This window comes from Hemibagrus wyckioides, linkage group LG13 (genome assembly GCF_019097595.1).
Source record: "Hemibagrus wyckioides isolate EC202008001 linkage group LG13, SWU_Hwy_1.0, whole genome shotgun sequence".
NCBI lineage: Eukaryota > Metazoa > Chordata > Actinopteri > Siluriformes > Bagridae > Hemibagrus > Hemibagrus wyckioides.
In genome coordinates, this window is record NC_080722.1 from 20,116,106 (window position 1) to 20,132,038 (window position 15,933).

Genomic DNA, 15,933 nt, shown 5'->3' on the forward strand with positions numbered 1-15,933 from the left:
TCAAAACTTAAATATAAATAATTAATAATAATACGTTTTATTATTTTTATATTATTATTATTTTTAATGTATAGTCATAATTTCAAACAATTCTCATTTCAGAGCATTTGATCGTGTCTGGAGCCCATGTTATATATATGTATGCGGGTGAAGATATCACTCTGAACTGCTCTGTAGACTCGCATCTCCCACCAGAAAATATAGAAGAGGTGTCATGGAAGAAAATAGATGAAGATATCTTAGTGCTGGTTTATCAAGAGGGTCAGATCCTGACAGAGTCGACTGGTGAGAGATACGTGGACAGAGTAGAATTCTTCAGCGCTGAAGAAAGAAACAAAGGAAACTTCTCTTTGAGACTGAAGAATGTCCAAACGGAGGACAAAGGGCTGTATATGTGTTTAGCGTTCTCTGGGGCATTATCAGCTAACACAACTGTGGAGGTACAGCAGCTGGGTAAGTAGAAAACGTAAAGATGTATCAGAGCTGATGTCTTAATAAGTAGTATGTGGAGTAACAGGGCTAACATCATGTGATATGCACTACCCTAAAGAAGTAAAAAAATTGCCTCGCTCCTTTTAATAACTCTGGTGTTTGTGCCACACAGGTCTTTCCTTTCTGCATATTGCAATTTTTATTTTGTGTATACTTGGATTTGTAATCGGATCACTTGTACTGGGCTTCCTATCTTACACATGTTATAAAAAGAAAGGTAAGTCTGGTCTTCATTTTATGACTGATTTTATTACATTTGGTAAGTTTACATTTCAACTCAAAGTAAAAGTAATGCAAAAGTTCTTTTTGTTTATTTGTTTCTAGATGACAGTAGAAGAGCCCTAGCTATTCAGTGTGCACATGTCCTTTGTCCTAACATTACTATGTCCATTGTCTTCATCCTCTGGGGTGTCACTGATGGTAAATATTGTTTCTCACAGTTACAGTGTTTACAAACATATCAGGATAAACTCCAGAAATACACATTTGAAACCCTTCATGAAAAATATGAATAATTTTCTATAATAAAAGTATACACAAGTATTTTTGTACCACATCTAGGAATGTGTGAGAGATTAAATATGACCACAGTCTGGCTACCTGATAGCGTTATCATGACCATTCAGAATGTAAACACCTCATCTACAGTGCTGTTCAAAGGTTTTTGCCCCCTTCCTGTTTTTTAAATTTTTTGCATATTTGTCACACTTAAAAGATTCAGATCATCAAACAAATTTTAATATTACACAAAGATAATGCAGTTTTTAAAGGATTATTTCATTTATTAATCGAAAAAAACTGTCCAAACCTACCTGGCCCTACATGAAAAATTAATTGCCCCCTCCTGTTAAATCATGAAAGAACTGTGACTAACCACATTATTTTAGAAAGCTGAGTTAAATTTCACTAGACACACCCAGGCCCAGTGGTGTAATGTAACGAAGTAAAATTACTTCGTTACAGTACTAAAGTATGTTTTGAGAGTTTTGAGTTTTTATATTTCTGTCAACTTTTACTTTTACTTCACTACATTTTTGAAACAAATTCTATACTTTTACTCTGATACATTTTCTGTTCGGTATTTTCGTTACTTACTACAAAAAAAAAACTGCATCCAAATTTGTGGTAAAGGAAGTTTATGGTTAGGATTTAGGTTATGTCCACACGTAGCTGGGTATTTATAAAAACAGAGATTTTCTACTTCGTTTCTTTTATTCTGTCCACACGACCTATGTGTTAAAAACGCCCTGTTAAGTGCTGTAAGGAGCATGCCTAGCCAATCAGAAGCCTAGAAAAAACTTTATTACCGGTTCAGGTAGTTTAACATTGGCGCTTCACGGGAAACATTGTAGAATGTAGCATTCCGACCAGGGCTCGTCCACAACCGCCATCGCTGTGTGCGTTGTCGGAGTTTAGCAGCAGTGAGCTCCGTATTACATTCTGACCCTCTGTTCATGAACGTAATGTGTGAGTAACTGTGCATGTATGTGCACGCATGGAAAAAGTCCAGTAAACAACGTTAACACAGTCAGTAGTTTATGTAAGTCTGCTATTGCACAAAATATCTTAATAAACAAAGCTCAGAAAATCAAGGAGACCGGCACACAGACAATGACGTCAATTCGTCAAAATCTCCATTTCCCCTGTCCACACAACACCACTGAAAACGGTGAGTTTTGGAAAATCTTCACTTTGGAAGGAGTTTTCCAAAAGCTCCGTTTTCAACGACCTCAAACTGTATTAGCGTGTGGACGAAAGGTCAAAACCCAGAGAAAAATCTCCCTTCTTAAAAATCCCCGGCTACGTGTGGACGTGGTCTTAGTTACAAGTGCACATGTATGGAAACACTGATACTGTACACTTCATTACAATACAGTTCACTAAGTTTTAAAGGCCTCTTCTTTCTTTCATGAAAGTCTTATTTTTTGGTGGTGCACTTAGTTATTATTGAGAAAGAAAGCAATACAGAATAAAATTAATAATTCTCTAAATTATTAGTCTTGCTTTTTTATTAATTTACTTCTATTTTTCCTTTCCATACTTGAGTACATTCATGAAAATACTTCTTTTACAGCATACAGTACAGTTTATTTCAGATACTTTAAGACTTTTACTCAAGTAAAATTATAATGGTTGACTAACTTTTACTTGAGTCATTTTCTAACAAAATACCTGTACTTTTTCTCAAGTATGGCTTTTGGGTACTTTATACAACACTGCCCAGGCCTGATTACTGCCAGACCTGGTGAATCAAGAAATCACTTAAATAGAACCTATCTGACAAAGTGAAGCATGCTTAAAGAGCAACACATCATGCTGATCTAAAAAAAATTCAAGAACATTGGAGAAATAAAATAGTTGACATGTATCAGTCTGAAAAGGGTTATAAAGCCATTTCTAAGGCTTTTGGACTCCATTGAACCACGCTCAGAGCCATTATCCACAAATGGATAAAAGCAGTGGACGGCCTACCAAAATTCCCCCAAGAGCGCAACAACGACTCATCCAGGAGGTTATAAAAGAACCCAGAGCAACATCTAAAGAATTACAGGCCTCACTTGCCTCAATTAAGGTCAGTGTTCATGATTCAACAATAAGAAAGAGAGTGGGCAAAAACGGCGTCCATGGAAAAGTTTCAAGGCAAAAGCCATTGCTGACCAAAAAGAACACAAAGCCTCATCTCACATTTGCCAACAAATATCTTGATTATCCCCAAGACGCTTGGGCAAATAGTCTGTGGACTGATGAGAGAAAAGTTGAAAATTTTGGAAGGTCTGTGTCCCGTTACGTCTGACATAAAACCAACACATTATTTCATAAAAAGAACATCATACCAACAGTCAAACATGGTGGTGGTAGTGTGATGGTCTGGGGCTGCTTTGCAGCTTCAGGACCTGGACGACTTGCCATAATAGATGGAACCATGAATACTGCACTCTATCAGAAAATCCTGGAGGAGAATGTCCGGCCGTCAATTTGTGACCTCAAGCTCAAGCACACTTGGGTTATTCAGCAGGACAATGATCCCAAACACACCAGCAAGTCCACCTCTGAATGGCTCAAGAAAAACAAAATTAAGGTTTTGGAGTGGCCAAGTCAAAGTCCGGACTTAAATCCGGTTGAGATGCTGTGGCATGACCCTAAACAGTTCATTCACGCTCGAAAACCCTCCGATGTGGCTGAATTAAAACAATTCTGCAAAGAAGAGTGGGCCAAAATTCCTCCACAGCGATGTGAAAGACTCATTGCTAGTTATCACAAACGCTTGATTGCAGTTGTTGCTCTATCAGCACAACCAGTTATTAGATTTATGGGGCAATTACTTTTTCACGTAGTGCCAGGCAGGTTTGGACAGCTTTTTTCCCTTAATAAATGAAATCATCATTTAAAAACTGCATTTTGTATTTACTTACTTGCATTATCATGGCATAATATTAAAGTTTGTTAGAGGATCTGAATCTTTTAAGTGACAAATATGGAAAAAAAATTAAAAAAAAATAGGAAGGGGGCAAAAACCTTTTCACAGCACTTTATAAGATCAACCTATAACATTTAGATGTTAAATTTTCTTTGAAAATTGTGATGGTGCTAGCACTGGCTTCAGGTGCCTCTGAAGAGCAGAAACAATTCAATGCTCTCTGCTCAGTCCACTGCTTGTTTACAGTACAGTGAGATCAGGAGATCCGAAAAGCTGTTTGTGTCATTGGCTGACTGATCATTAAAAATCATTAAAATCTTTTATACTGGATTATAGACGCTATACTCTCACCTTTCTTAAAGGGTCTACAGGCTTGTCCACTAAGGAAATGGCCACATACTGACCTGAGATTTGAACTAATTCAATGATCCTTATGATGGAATTCACAATATTCTGACTTAAGCAAATGCTGGAAAAAGAAATTTGTGTTATGACCATGGTCCAGTTTTCTTCTAGCCTGACTGAGCATCTCATTACACCACTCTCCTAAGGTAGGTGATGTTGCAGGAGTAAGTCCATCCTCCATGATACACACATCACCGCTGACAGCCAGTTCTGGCTGGTGTAATAAAATATTGCTTCTGAGAGACAAGGCAAACACGCCTCACTCATGTCAGCAGAGAACTGGGGTCACATTTGTAACCTAAAGATATTTAACCCCTTGTTGTCTCCCCATCCCCATCAACATTATTAAAGAGAACACACCACTGTACTGCCAAAGAGGACAGATGAAAAAAATCAATTCAGTCGTGCCATTTAAAATGTTAAACATTTAAGGAAACTTTATAACTCAAATATGTTAAGAATAACATGAATGTTAAGAATAATTGACAGTTATGGTAATTTTAGGTTGTTTGGTACAGTTCTGGAGTAAAGAGACACTATTATGACTAACTCAGAAAACATCTATCTATCTATCTATCTATCTATCTATCTATCTATCTATCTATCTATCTATCTATCTATCTATCTATCTATCTATCTATCTATCTATCTATCTATCTATCTATCTATCTATCTATCTATCCATTCTCCAGAGACTTTTACTGCCGCAGCAACTTGTTCAGCCCTTAATTTTGCTCGGATCCTTTTTCTGCTTTGGATTGGTCTTCATTTCAAAACAATTCAAGGTACGATTTGATGATCAGTGGTCCTATGTGAACTTGTCAGTCATGGGTATTATTACAAAAAGTACATTTTTAAAATTCTTAATGCTAGGTCATTAGGCCCATGTTCCAGATTATTCCTGGTGCCAAAACCCATGCCAAAATAACGTAGAGTCCCACATTGTGTTTGTTAGAGGTAGGGGGTAAATGTAGTAGACACCTTTTCAATATCATCCTTGAACAAACAGTTTGTCTGATTTTCTTAATGAAAACTGTATAATGTTACATAACAGAGCAGGAAAAAATACTGAAATAATTTTTAAGTATAGCTAGCATTAAAATTACATAGAAAACTTTAGAGCTAACACTTTTTAAAAGCCTTTTTGAATTACACATTATTTCCCTTCTTCCATCTGAAAACTGAAAGGTGCCATTTTTGATTTTTGTTCTGCAGAAAATTGCATTGCCTAATCAATGCATACTGTGTATTTATTATTTTGCAGATTTTCCCCAGCGATTAATTACCAAGTTGGCAATTCTACTACAGTACATTGTGATAACTGTTTTTGCTTATTCTTGTGAGTATACATGAAATCATCACAACATTACCATCTGCAAGATCTTATTATATATTTTTATAAAGTGTAAAGTTTGGAAAGAAACCAATTAAGGTATAAAATAATCATGCGCTTCTACTCCATGAAACACTGGTCTGGGAATCTGCAAACAGTGTTATATTACATGCTCCCACAAATCAGGGGCTCAGTTACAGTAAGATAAGTTCTGGATGATGTGCTATTCCACTGCTACTAAAGTTTGTGACACTGGTGCTGTATTATAATTCTGCTGTATTATAATTCTCTCCTCCAATTCAGCTTTGAATAAATCACATCAGTATCTGAATTAATTATTACAGCTGCTTGCTGCAGTTGATGTGATAAAGTCTTCTGAGTGAATGATACATAAATCCAAAATTGCTTTCCTTTACAAGTTTTTACTTCTCTTTTCATATTTCTCTTTATTTTGTTTTTATTGTCTAGCTATTTTTGTGGATATCCTGTATAATTTAACCACTGAAGCGAAAGTAGCTCTGATAATTGTGCTCCTGCTGCTACTTGTTCCTATTCTGGGTGTTATTGCTCTAGGTAGGTGTTTCAACCATTTATTATTTTATTTTAAACAATTCTTATAAGCTGTATGAGTGTCTGTGTTTGAACAAGAGAGAGAGAGAGAGAGAGTTGGTATGGGTATATGAGTATAGATAGATACAGTAGATGTCAGATGAGTTCATATTTTATATTTTTACCTTTAACATACTTTTACTTTTAAGAAAATCCTTTTATTTGTTCCAAACAAATTATACAGTTTATAGAATTGATACACAGATCCAGATACACTCCAATAAGGGCAATCAGTCACTCTGAGTTTCTGAAATGTAATATCAAGTGTCATATAATTGTCCATCTTCTGGATTATATAGTCATTATGGCACAATTAGAACATACCCAGTGTAGCACCTACAGTATAGTGAATATGAAGCTGCTTGAGATTTTACATATCTACATGTATCTCATGTACATCTACATGTACAGTTCATTATGAAGAGATCATAACTTTTTTCCTCTCTTTGGTTTTGTAAAGTACTGATTTTCTCTGCTTAACATGTAATACAAAAATGATGAATGATTTCAGAAACTCAAGCCTAAAGAGACAGGAATCAAAGCAGTGTGAATGTTTTACTTGTATAGCCTAAAGACTGCTTTTGCAAAAACAGTTTACATTCAAGCTCCAATCATTTAACACTAGATTTTACTTTGTTATTATAGAGTTAAATTTAAAACTAAATTTAATGAAATAAAAAATGACTCAGATGCCTGTACTCTACCTTCTTTCATCATACACACACTGACTAACTCTGTAGTGTTCAGCTGTACAGTAATGATTTATAGTCACAATCTTTGGTGTCATCCAGATTTCTGTAAGGCTGCTTTGCGTTTATATGATTATGATCGGGCAAACTGGACAAAGTCCTCATATCCTCAGATGAAATTGGCTTTGTCAGGCTTTAATCAAGATAAGTTATTGGTGTTGTTCTGGTGATTAATAAAATTGCCTGAAATGCACCAAGAGAACAACAGAAACTGTAGAAATATTCTGCAGTATCTGTTTACTGACTCAGTGATTCTGGAAGTCCGGAACAACACGGCATTATATGAGACCGAGGAAGGGAAAATGAGTCTAGGCAGAACCAGCACTCTGTATTGCACACATGCACTTGATGTACAACTTTATGTAGTGTTTGTGCACTTAGTTCTTAGTTCTTGGTTCTGTGTTTTATGTAGCAGCAGGGTCCTGGAGGAACCGGTTTATTTCATTGTGTACTGCACCAGCTCTATATGGTTCAACTGACAATAAAATCTTCTTGACTCTTAATACAAGAGAGTTAGGAACACCTATACTGCTGTCAGTCCAAATTCAAATAATAGTTTTCTCGTCTGTGATATATTTATGTATCAATATTGTACTAAAATGTGTGAGAAATGTTGTAGTTCTATCAGTCAGTTAGACAACGGTGTTGGACTTCACTTTGCTCCTCTCTCGAGCCCAAAGCACACAAGAAGCATGCGTTTAAGCTCAAGATCAGAATCCAGCATCACTGAGACACACCTCTGTGTTACAAGTCTGTAGTTTTTTTGCTACATTGATTTAAATCCAGATTCAGTGAGTGTGCAGACTTCATCATAATCTTACATATCTTCTAATCTTACTTAATGTCTAATACACTGAAACTGAACATTTCTATAGTAAATAATACAATGCACCTGCTCGGATTCAAATTATGTCAAAGGTCTGGACTATATTAGAAAAATAGATGATTAATATTTAATCAGTTGACTGAGAAGTTGAACAGTTTACTCTGTTAAATGTTTGAATGATGCATTAAACTACAGAAAAATATATAGTACAGATTTTATTTATAATTGTAAATGATTTTAAATCAAAGTGATGTGTTAGATGTTCTTGTCAAGGCTTTATATACATTATTGAATAAGGTTCACCATCCCTGCTGACAATATTCTCTTTAATATCTCACTTTATTTATTTCCTTCAAAAAGCATTAGATTTTTATAATTAATTGATTTTCTAAAGTCTGTTATAACCTACAGCAAGTGATGAAGGTTAAACACCATGGGATTTGGAACGATCGAGTATTAATGATTTATTTATTTATTATTATTTTTATATATTATATTTTTATATATTATTATTTATTTTTCAAAAAGTAAAATCTTCTTTTATCCTTTCTGTGTGAATTCCTGTTATTTTCTGTTTTTTAGTCCTACTGAATCATATGAATCATCATGTCTAGTGTTGAGGACAACATTATTTATGGTATTTTATTTATTTAATGAGTGAATGATTCAGATCTGTAATTTTTCCACACATAAAAACATATTAAACAATTTTAATAAAACTTTCTCTTTCCCATACAGCATGCTGTAAAAGGGCTGAAAACATTCGTCCAGACACGATTTACATGATTACAGAACTCAGTGATATTCTTCGAATAACTGTTTTTTCACTGGGATTTCAAAGTAAGTACCACTTTTTGCAGATAATGTTACATTTGATTGATTCACATTTCATGAAATGATTAAGTGTACTGTTATATTTTCCTCAGCACTTCTTACACTAAAAAAAATGACTTTTTGGTGTATTAATATTTACTAAGTTAACCTTCATAATTATTACATCGTAATATTAAATTTCAATGAGAACTAGAATTTCCTAAGTAAAATTTTACATACATACACATTTAATTCATGTAATAAATTAACTGAGTGGAAGGGTTAAATATTATTATGTGTTCACTCGTAATATTTGTCATTACACATAAACCTAGTAATTTTAAGTATATTTTAAACATTTTAAAAGTGTAGCGCGTGTAGGGCTCTGATGACATGTTTCATGTATTGTTTTGCTATATTTTATGCCTTCCGTTTTCCAAACAAATGTTATATATGATGCATTAAATGTATAAGTTTTTTTGTTGTATGTATTATTTATTTATTTATTTATTTATTTTATTAAGACGTTTTGTTTAATTAAAGGGTTCCAGTCCCTGGCATCATGCAGTTGTTCCAGTTCCAGTGAAATTTCACTAAATGCACTTAAAAAAACAAACAAAAAACAAACCCTGTGTTAAGATTGTGTTAAGGCTGAGAATATTAAGTCACTTTTGTTAATGTCGGCTAAATAAACTATTTAAATGTATTTTTTAGCGAAGTTTACGTAATTATCAGGAGTAATATAAATATAATGCATAGCATACAGCAGCATGGTGGCTTAGTGGTTAGCACTGTTGCCTCACAGTAAGAAGATCCTGGGCTTGACATCTAAGTATCAAATTTAATTATACTGAATATAATTAAGTAAATTTTACTCAATTTATTTATGAGCATCAAGTTAAATATTAAATAGATTTTACCTAATAATGACAGGTGGGTTGTACTTAGAACAGTAAAATTTAATTAAAATCTGTGTGCAAATTGTTACGAGGATTTTATTAAGTAAATCTTACAAGTTTGTTTTTTCAGTGTATCCTAAAAGGCTATTTAATATTTATAAAACATTTAGAATGCATGCACAGAATGTAATTTAATCAATTTTGCACACATTTAACTTTTTAAATTATAAATATTTATTTTAACATATATTCCTAAATTTTGTTGTTTTTATTGTCCAGATATCCTTAGATCAGTTTAATCATGTAATGTTTCAGTTTTCATTGGGTATCTGTAACTATTGAGTCTGAAACATTTTTATTATTAAGCTTATTAGTTTCATTAGCATAATTAAAAACACAAATAAAGAAATAATTTCAGCTTAAAAAAATAAAAAAAAGCTTGAACCTTTGCAAGCAAAACTGTGATATTTCTGTAATTAATATTCTTTGTTTTTCAGGAAGTGGGATTACGTTATTAGTTCCACTCTTCACTGTGGTTTGGTTTTATTCTCGTTATTTTCTCAGAAAGCTGAGTAAGTACATCATGTAATACTTTATTCTACCTTTTTATCTTTATTTTTACAGTCAGGCATTACAGACATTAAATTTAATTTAATATGATATGATTAATATTCATAACTATATGTACTTTCAGTCCACAGATTTCACATTAATTACAAATCCATCCACTTAGATACAGTTAACTAATTACACAACTTCATTCTAGTTGTGTAAAATTTAAAACACAAACTCTTAAAACTTTGTGTGTTGGCCAGAAATACAATGAATTAAATTGTTAAAAACATTTGTTTCTGATGTCTGAAAATTAAACCTGCTGTTTTTTGTTATTGTTTATTTTATTTTATTTTATTTTATTTTATTTTATTTTATTTTATTTTATTTTATTTTATTTTATTTTATTTTATTTTATTTTATTTTATTATTTATTTATGGGGGGGGTATTTCCACACTTTTTATTTATTTTAACTGTTGAGTAAAACAGTCACAGATTTCACAAGTTTACAAAGTTTACATAATTCTAAACACATTTCATGATATACAGAATTATCAGTTGTGTAGATTTGGTTTTAATTTAATTTCTTTAAAATTCTTTAAAAATTCTCTCCCTTCTCTCTGTCTCTGTCTTTTTTGGGGGGTATAAATATGAAACTACACAAATTGAGAATAAAACATTAATAAATTTATTAGTTAGTTATTGATTAACCACTTTATCCTGTTCAGAGTAGCAGTATAACTCGGGCATTAATATAAAATATACAGTTATTAAACACAATCATAATTGAAATAATGCTGAGCGTGACATGGTGAGAGAGCAGATGATCATGTCTCAAACCATATCCTATTATATAAAATCCCACAGCTTTTTAAATGAAGAAAGTCAATAATTCTGGAGTTGGTTATTTAATTTAATAAATTTGATAAGAAAGTAGCAGGTATTGTAGATTCTGTAGTGTGCAGCAGATTTAATGACTTCAGTAAAACCTGTGAGAGATGTGTGATGTGAGGATGAAGATGTAAAAATAGCTGTTTGTTGTTGCAGAGTATATATTCTGGATATCAGGGAGGATGCTCCTGGAGGTTCTAAGGGCATCAGGGTCGATCTACATCCATTATATTCTGAATATTGATGTGAAAGGTAAGTACCAGTCCTGTGTCATTACTGTTCATTGTTGGTGGAGAAGCTTTTCCACTGGATGATCCTCACATGGTTTTTATGTGCATAAGACGTTCTAATAGTTTTATTTAAAGCTGAACAGAACAGACAATTAGCAAGCTAAGAGGAAAAAGCTAAGTACCATCCAGTACAAAAGCATGACCCTGTGTTTTAGCTTTAAAATTGTTTTACTACAGTTTAATGAATAATTATTTTTACATAGAACATTCAGGTAATAACAGTGTCATGATTACACTGGTGTAAAAATGTTTGTGTTTGTTCTCGGTTTGTAGAACGGAACGCATTGGTCTGTGTGACTGTATTCCTCCAAATGCTGACCCTGATTACATGGTTTACATATCTAAACTATTCATCAGGTATTCATTACTTTTCAGCTATTTTTCAAATGCTTTTTTATTTTGATAGCATATTTTTTAAAACAAATATTTTTAAGTTAGTTTAACAGAAATGTAAACATACATTTTATAGCATAAGAAAATGAGTTTTTTAATCACTGGATTCTCACAGATGCCTTTAAAACTGTAAATACCTTAGAGAGAGAATTACCTTCCATATATTTTAACTTTGACAGCTCAGGTCAAAGGTCAAAAGTAATTATCAAAATGGTCAAAGATCAAATGATTATTGAGTGTGTAATGACTTCCACATGGCAGTCAACAGAGTGGTCAACAAAGTGCTACAAAAAGGTCAAAGATCAAATGATTATTGAGTGTGTAATGACTTCCATATGGCGGCAAACAGAGTGGTCAATAAAGTGCTACAAAAAGGTCAAAGATCAAATGATTAATGAGTGTGTAATGACTTCCACATGGCAGTCAACAGAGTGGTCAACAAAGTGCTGCAAAAAGGACAAAGATCAAATGATTAATGAGTGTGTAATGACTTCCAAATGGCGGTCAAGAGAGTGGTCAACAAAGTGCTACAAAAAGGTCAAAGATCAAATGATTATTGAGTGTGTAATGACTTCCACATGGCGGCAAACAGAGTGGTCAACAAAGTGCTACAGAATCGGGAAACAATTATAACTTGAATAGCCCCAATACAGAGACACCAAATGATTAATGATATGTAATTAAAAGTAAGTATTAAAAAGGTCAAAGGTTAATGACTAATGAGTGTGTAATGACTTCCAAACATTGGTCATATAATCAAAAAATAATTCGGATTTCCGGTTAAAACGTCATGGAGGTCTAAAGTCATTACTTTAATTGGATTTATAGCCAAACACATACACACACACACACACACACACACAAAATTTGAAAAATAAAGACCCACCCACCATTTTTCCCTTGAAATACTGTGTCTCTACATGTGAAATATTGGTGATTCTTTGAGCGCAACTATGGCCACTTGTCCTGATGCACCGAAGAAGCTGAAATCTACTTTGGGGAGATTTGCAAAGTATTGGTCGTTGTACAGCCGGGTTTTTTTTCAATGCAGTTATCTAGACCGGGTCACATCCACTGGAGCAGCGCTATGGAGACCTTAACTTTTGATCAGTGTGACTGGGAAAAGTTTCGTAAATGGTGTAAGGATTTTGAGTACATTGTTAGAATGGATTTCTTTTCACCAGAGGCCTACAAACGGAAATGGAAAAACACTAAATCACCGCAACAGACATACCGCTTCAGAGCAACAAATTTCTCCAAGGACCAGGTTTCACTGCATATTTCCACTTCCACTACCAGCGACAGCGCATCTGATAATAAAGAGAACTGCAGAGATATGATCGGGTCAGCTGGCATGATCTACAGTGTTACTTTAAACAAATCGACAAATTATTCCATGAAGTGAAGATAACGGATAAAATAAGAATAAAACTAGAAGATCTCTTTTGACATAATGTTTTTACTAATCTTTCAAGACTGAGCAGAAACCACACCTTCTCCCGACCCCACCCAAACATTGTATGCATGAGCCAGACTACATTTCTGTGTTAAAACATTCTCAGCATTGACAAACATTATGTCAGCAAGCATTAAGGAATACAAGCCTTATTTTTACAGCTCGGTCGCTCCCGCGGATAAAGATGCGACCTGTTCTGGATGTAAAGAAGATGAAAACATTGGTGAATCCCTAGGAAAAAGAAATCTGATGGACGCATATCCAACTCTGTGCTAGCCATCATTCATGCTGTGACGGGAGAACTGCTGGACAGAATTATTGATCAAGATCTCAAAGACAACTGCAACAGCCATGCGATTGATCACCCGAGTCAACTCCAGCACTCGTGCTTATTCGATCCCGATGAGTACTATCTACACATGGACACCTACAGATTGATGAAAAAGCTATTTAAACAATGGTTGAAATACACGGTGGCTAGAGGACTGAAAATGTGCGGTATCAAGCAAACTCCATCCTTGGAAATAATTTAGGCAATCGCCGAGGCAACCATTTGTGATTGGAAAGATGAGTCTTACATCAAAACTGTTCTGAGTGAGGCTAAATCTGCGGCGACCAGGTGGATGAAGGTGTTGCGGGCTACTGTACCTTTCACTTGTCTCTGGAACCCCCTGACCCACCACATACATGGTAAACTTCAAAGCGTGCCACGTCAATTCTGACCCCGAGAAAGATCTAAAGACTGAGATCATCTCCGCTCTCCAACAAATCGTTGATCTGAGAGTCAATGACTTGATTCAATTTTTACTAACCATCTTCCCGTCAATAAAGAAGTAGAAATGTTCATGAACAAAGTATGAGATTTTAGTAAAAATTGGGAATCTTTGTGCAAAATAAAGACTGGGGTTCCTTTCCTCACTCATGTGCAAGGAGTTTTATCCGTTATGTTTGCTGAACCATTTGATTGTAAAACTAGTCATGTATTATGCATCTTAACTTATGTATCAGATATTTGTGTTTTACAATTGCTTAGAAAGGAAAATGCTGATATAGTAAAAAGTCTTTGGTTATCTGATTGAATATTTGACGTGTAAAAATGTAAACCTTAAGTGTTCTGAGATAAAATCAATAATCTGTATCTATATTTGGCCATTTTTGTTCCGCTACTCTGAAATGACTGAATGATTGATGAAGAACATATACTATACACCGTCAGAACTAGGGTCGTACGCCAGTATTGAGAGTTTGCAAAGAGCTATCTTGGAGAAAGTGAGTAAGAGAGTTAATGATGCAGAGATAAAATAAACTGGCTAGAGGAGCAAGATGCGTACACACTGCATAAACCACTATCTACAAAGTTTAAAAGAAACAAGGTTTTTGTAAAAAAAAAAAACATCGATGAACAGTTGCAAGTTGATTTAGTCGATATGACCAACATGTCAGAGAGTAATTACAACACAAAATTTCTGATAACGTGTATAGATATTTTATCTAAACATGCTTAGGTGTTGTGTGTTATGAAACAAGACCGGAACAGATGTGGCTAAAGTTTTTTATTCCATTCAAAATTTTCAAAATTTAATGAAAAGACACAACATTGTTCACTTTGCTACGGGCATGGGGCAGAAAGCAGCGGTGTGTGAAAGATTTAATAGAATGCTAAAGACCAGGATGTGGGGATATTTCACAGCTTTTAACACAAGGAAATACACCGACGTTGTACAGGACTTGGTCTACGCATACAGTCACAATTACCATTCCAGCATCAAAATGAAGCCCATCAATGTGAATGAAACCAATTCCTGCGACGTATTTAAAACCCTTTATGGACTATTTTCATCGACAATGAAGAAACTGAAATTCAAGTTTAAAGTCGGTGATGATGTTAGAATTTCCTGTTTAAAAAGACAGTTTCAAAAGGGTTATGAACAAAATTTTACAGATGAATACTTATTAATACAATATCTGAATGGTTAGACCAAGAGATCCCCTGGTATATAAATTTGAAAGACTGTGATGGTGAAAAAATCGAGGGTACCTTTTATGAACCAGAGTTACAAAAGATTATTATTGGCAAGGACAGGACATTCAAAATAGAGAAAATCTTGTCTGAAAAGATCTGAAACCGGAAAAATGTCTGTCTGGTGAAATGGGTGGGGTGGCCCGATAAATTTAGTTCCTGGGTCCTGCCAAAGAAGTAGTTGACATTAAAAGTATTGTCTTAAAAGTATTGTCTTTAACAAAATGGAAATATATAATTCTTTAACCATGGAGGAGAGGATTCTATTGAACTCTTCCAAGTAATGCAGCGCTTGATATATACCCTAAAAATAAGATCGGATACTACATTGCTAAATTAACCAAATCAATCGATTTGAAAGGAGAATGGGAGATTTCACTCACGGAGGTTCAATATGTCCATAGTTGGCACTCAGTAACCCAGCAAGAATGTCAATTTCATGTGGTTCTGTTGGCCGGATCAAAGAAAATAAAATACTACGTCTGTCACATCATTAAAATGTATTATGAAAATATTGAAAAACTGGTTAGTGACATCAACCAAACGATGAAAAACCATAATATTGACTTGGAGTTTTTTTATAACCCCATGAAAAATAAAAAACGTATGGTATGCCATAAAACGTACACATTCAGCGCTAATGGAAACTTAGCATATATGCTAGGTCTGCAACCCAAAGATCTGTTAACATTTAATGACCTGGAATCACCGTATCCGGCTGATATTCGTGTTGGCTTTTGCACAGTGTACGTGTATGCTGATCCCCAGTCCTCTGTGAATTATTAC

The 15,933-nt window shown here is 34.2% G+C and overlaps 1 protein-coding gene across 1 annotated transcript in view; it reads left to right on the forward strand.

Annotated features, from left to right (window-relative positions):
* The window catches only part of LOC131363647 (uncharacterized), a 32,243-nt gene that overhangs the window by 2,971 nt on the left and 13,339 nt on the right, over positions 1–15,933 (forward strand). The window contains exons 3-12 of the mRNA XM_058406386.1: positions 103–453; positions 605–709; positions 817–912; positions 5,008–5,100; positions 5,580–5,654; positions 6,117–6,221; positions 8,571–8,672; positions 10,042–10,116; positions 11,145–11,240; positions 11,552–11,635. Coding sequence (XP_058262369.1) covers positions 103–453; positions 605–709; positions 817–912; positions 5,008–5,100; positions 5,580–5,654; positions 6,117–6,221; positions 8,571–8,672; positions 10,042–10,116; positions 11,145–11,240; positions 11,552–11,635 — 1,182 coding nt within the window. The remainder of the gene's footprint in view (positions 1–102; positions 454–604; positions 710–816; positions 913–5,007; positions 5,101–5,579; positions 5,655–6,116; positions 6,222–8,570; positions 8,673–10,041; positions 10,117–11,144; positions 11,241–11,551; positions 11,636–15,933) is intronic.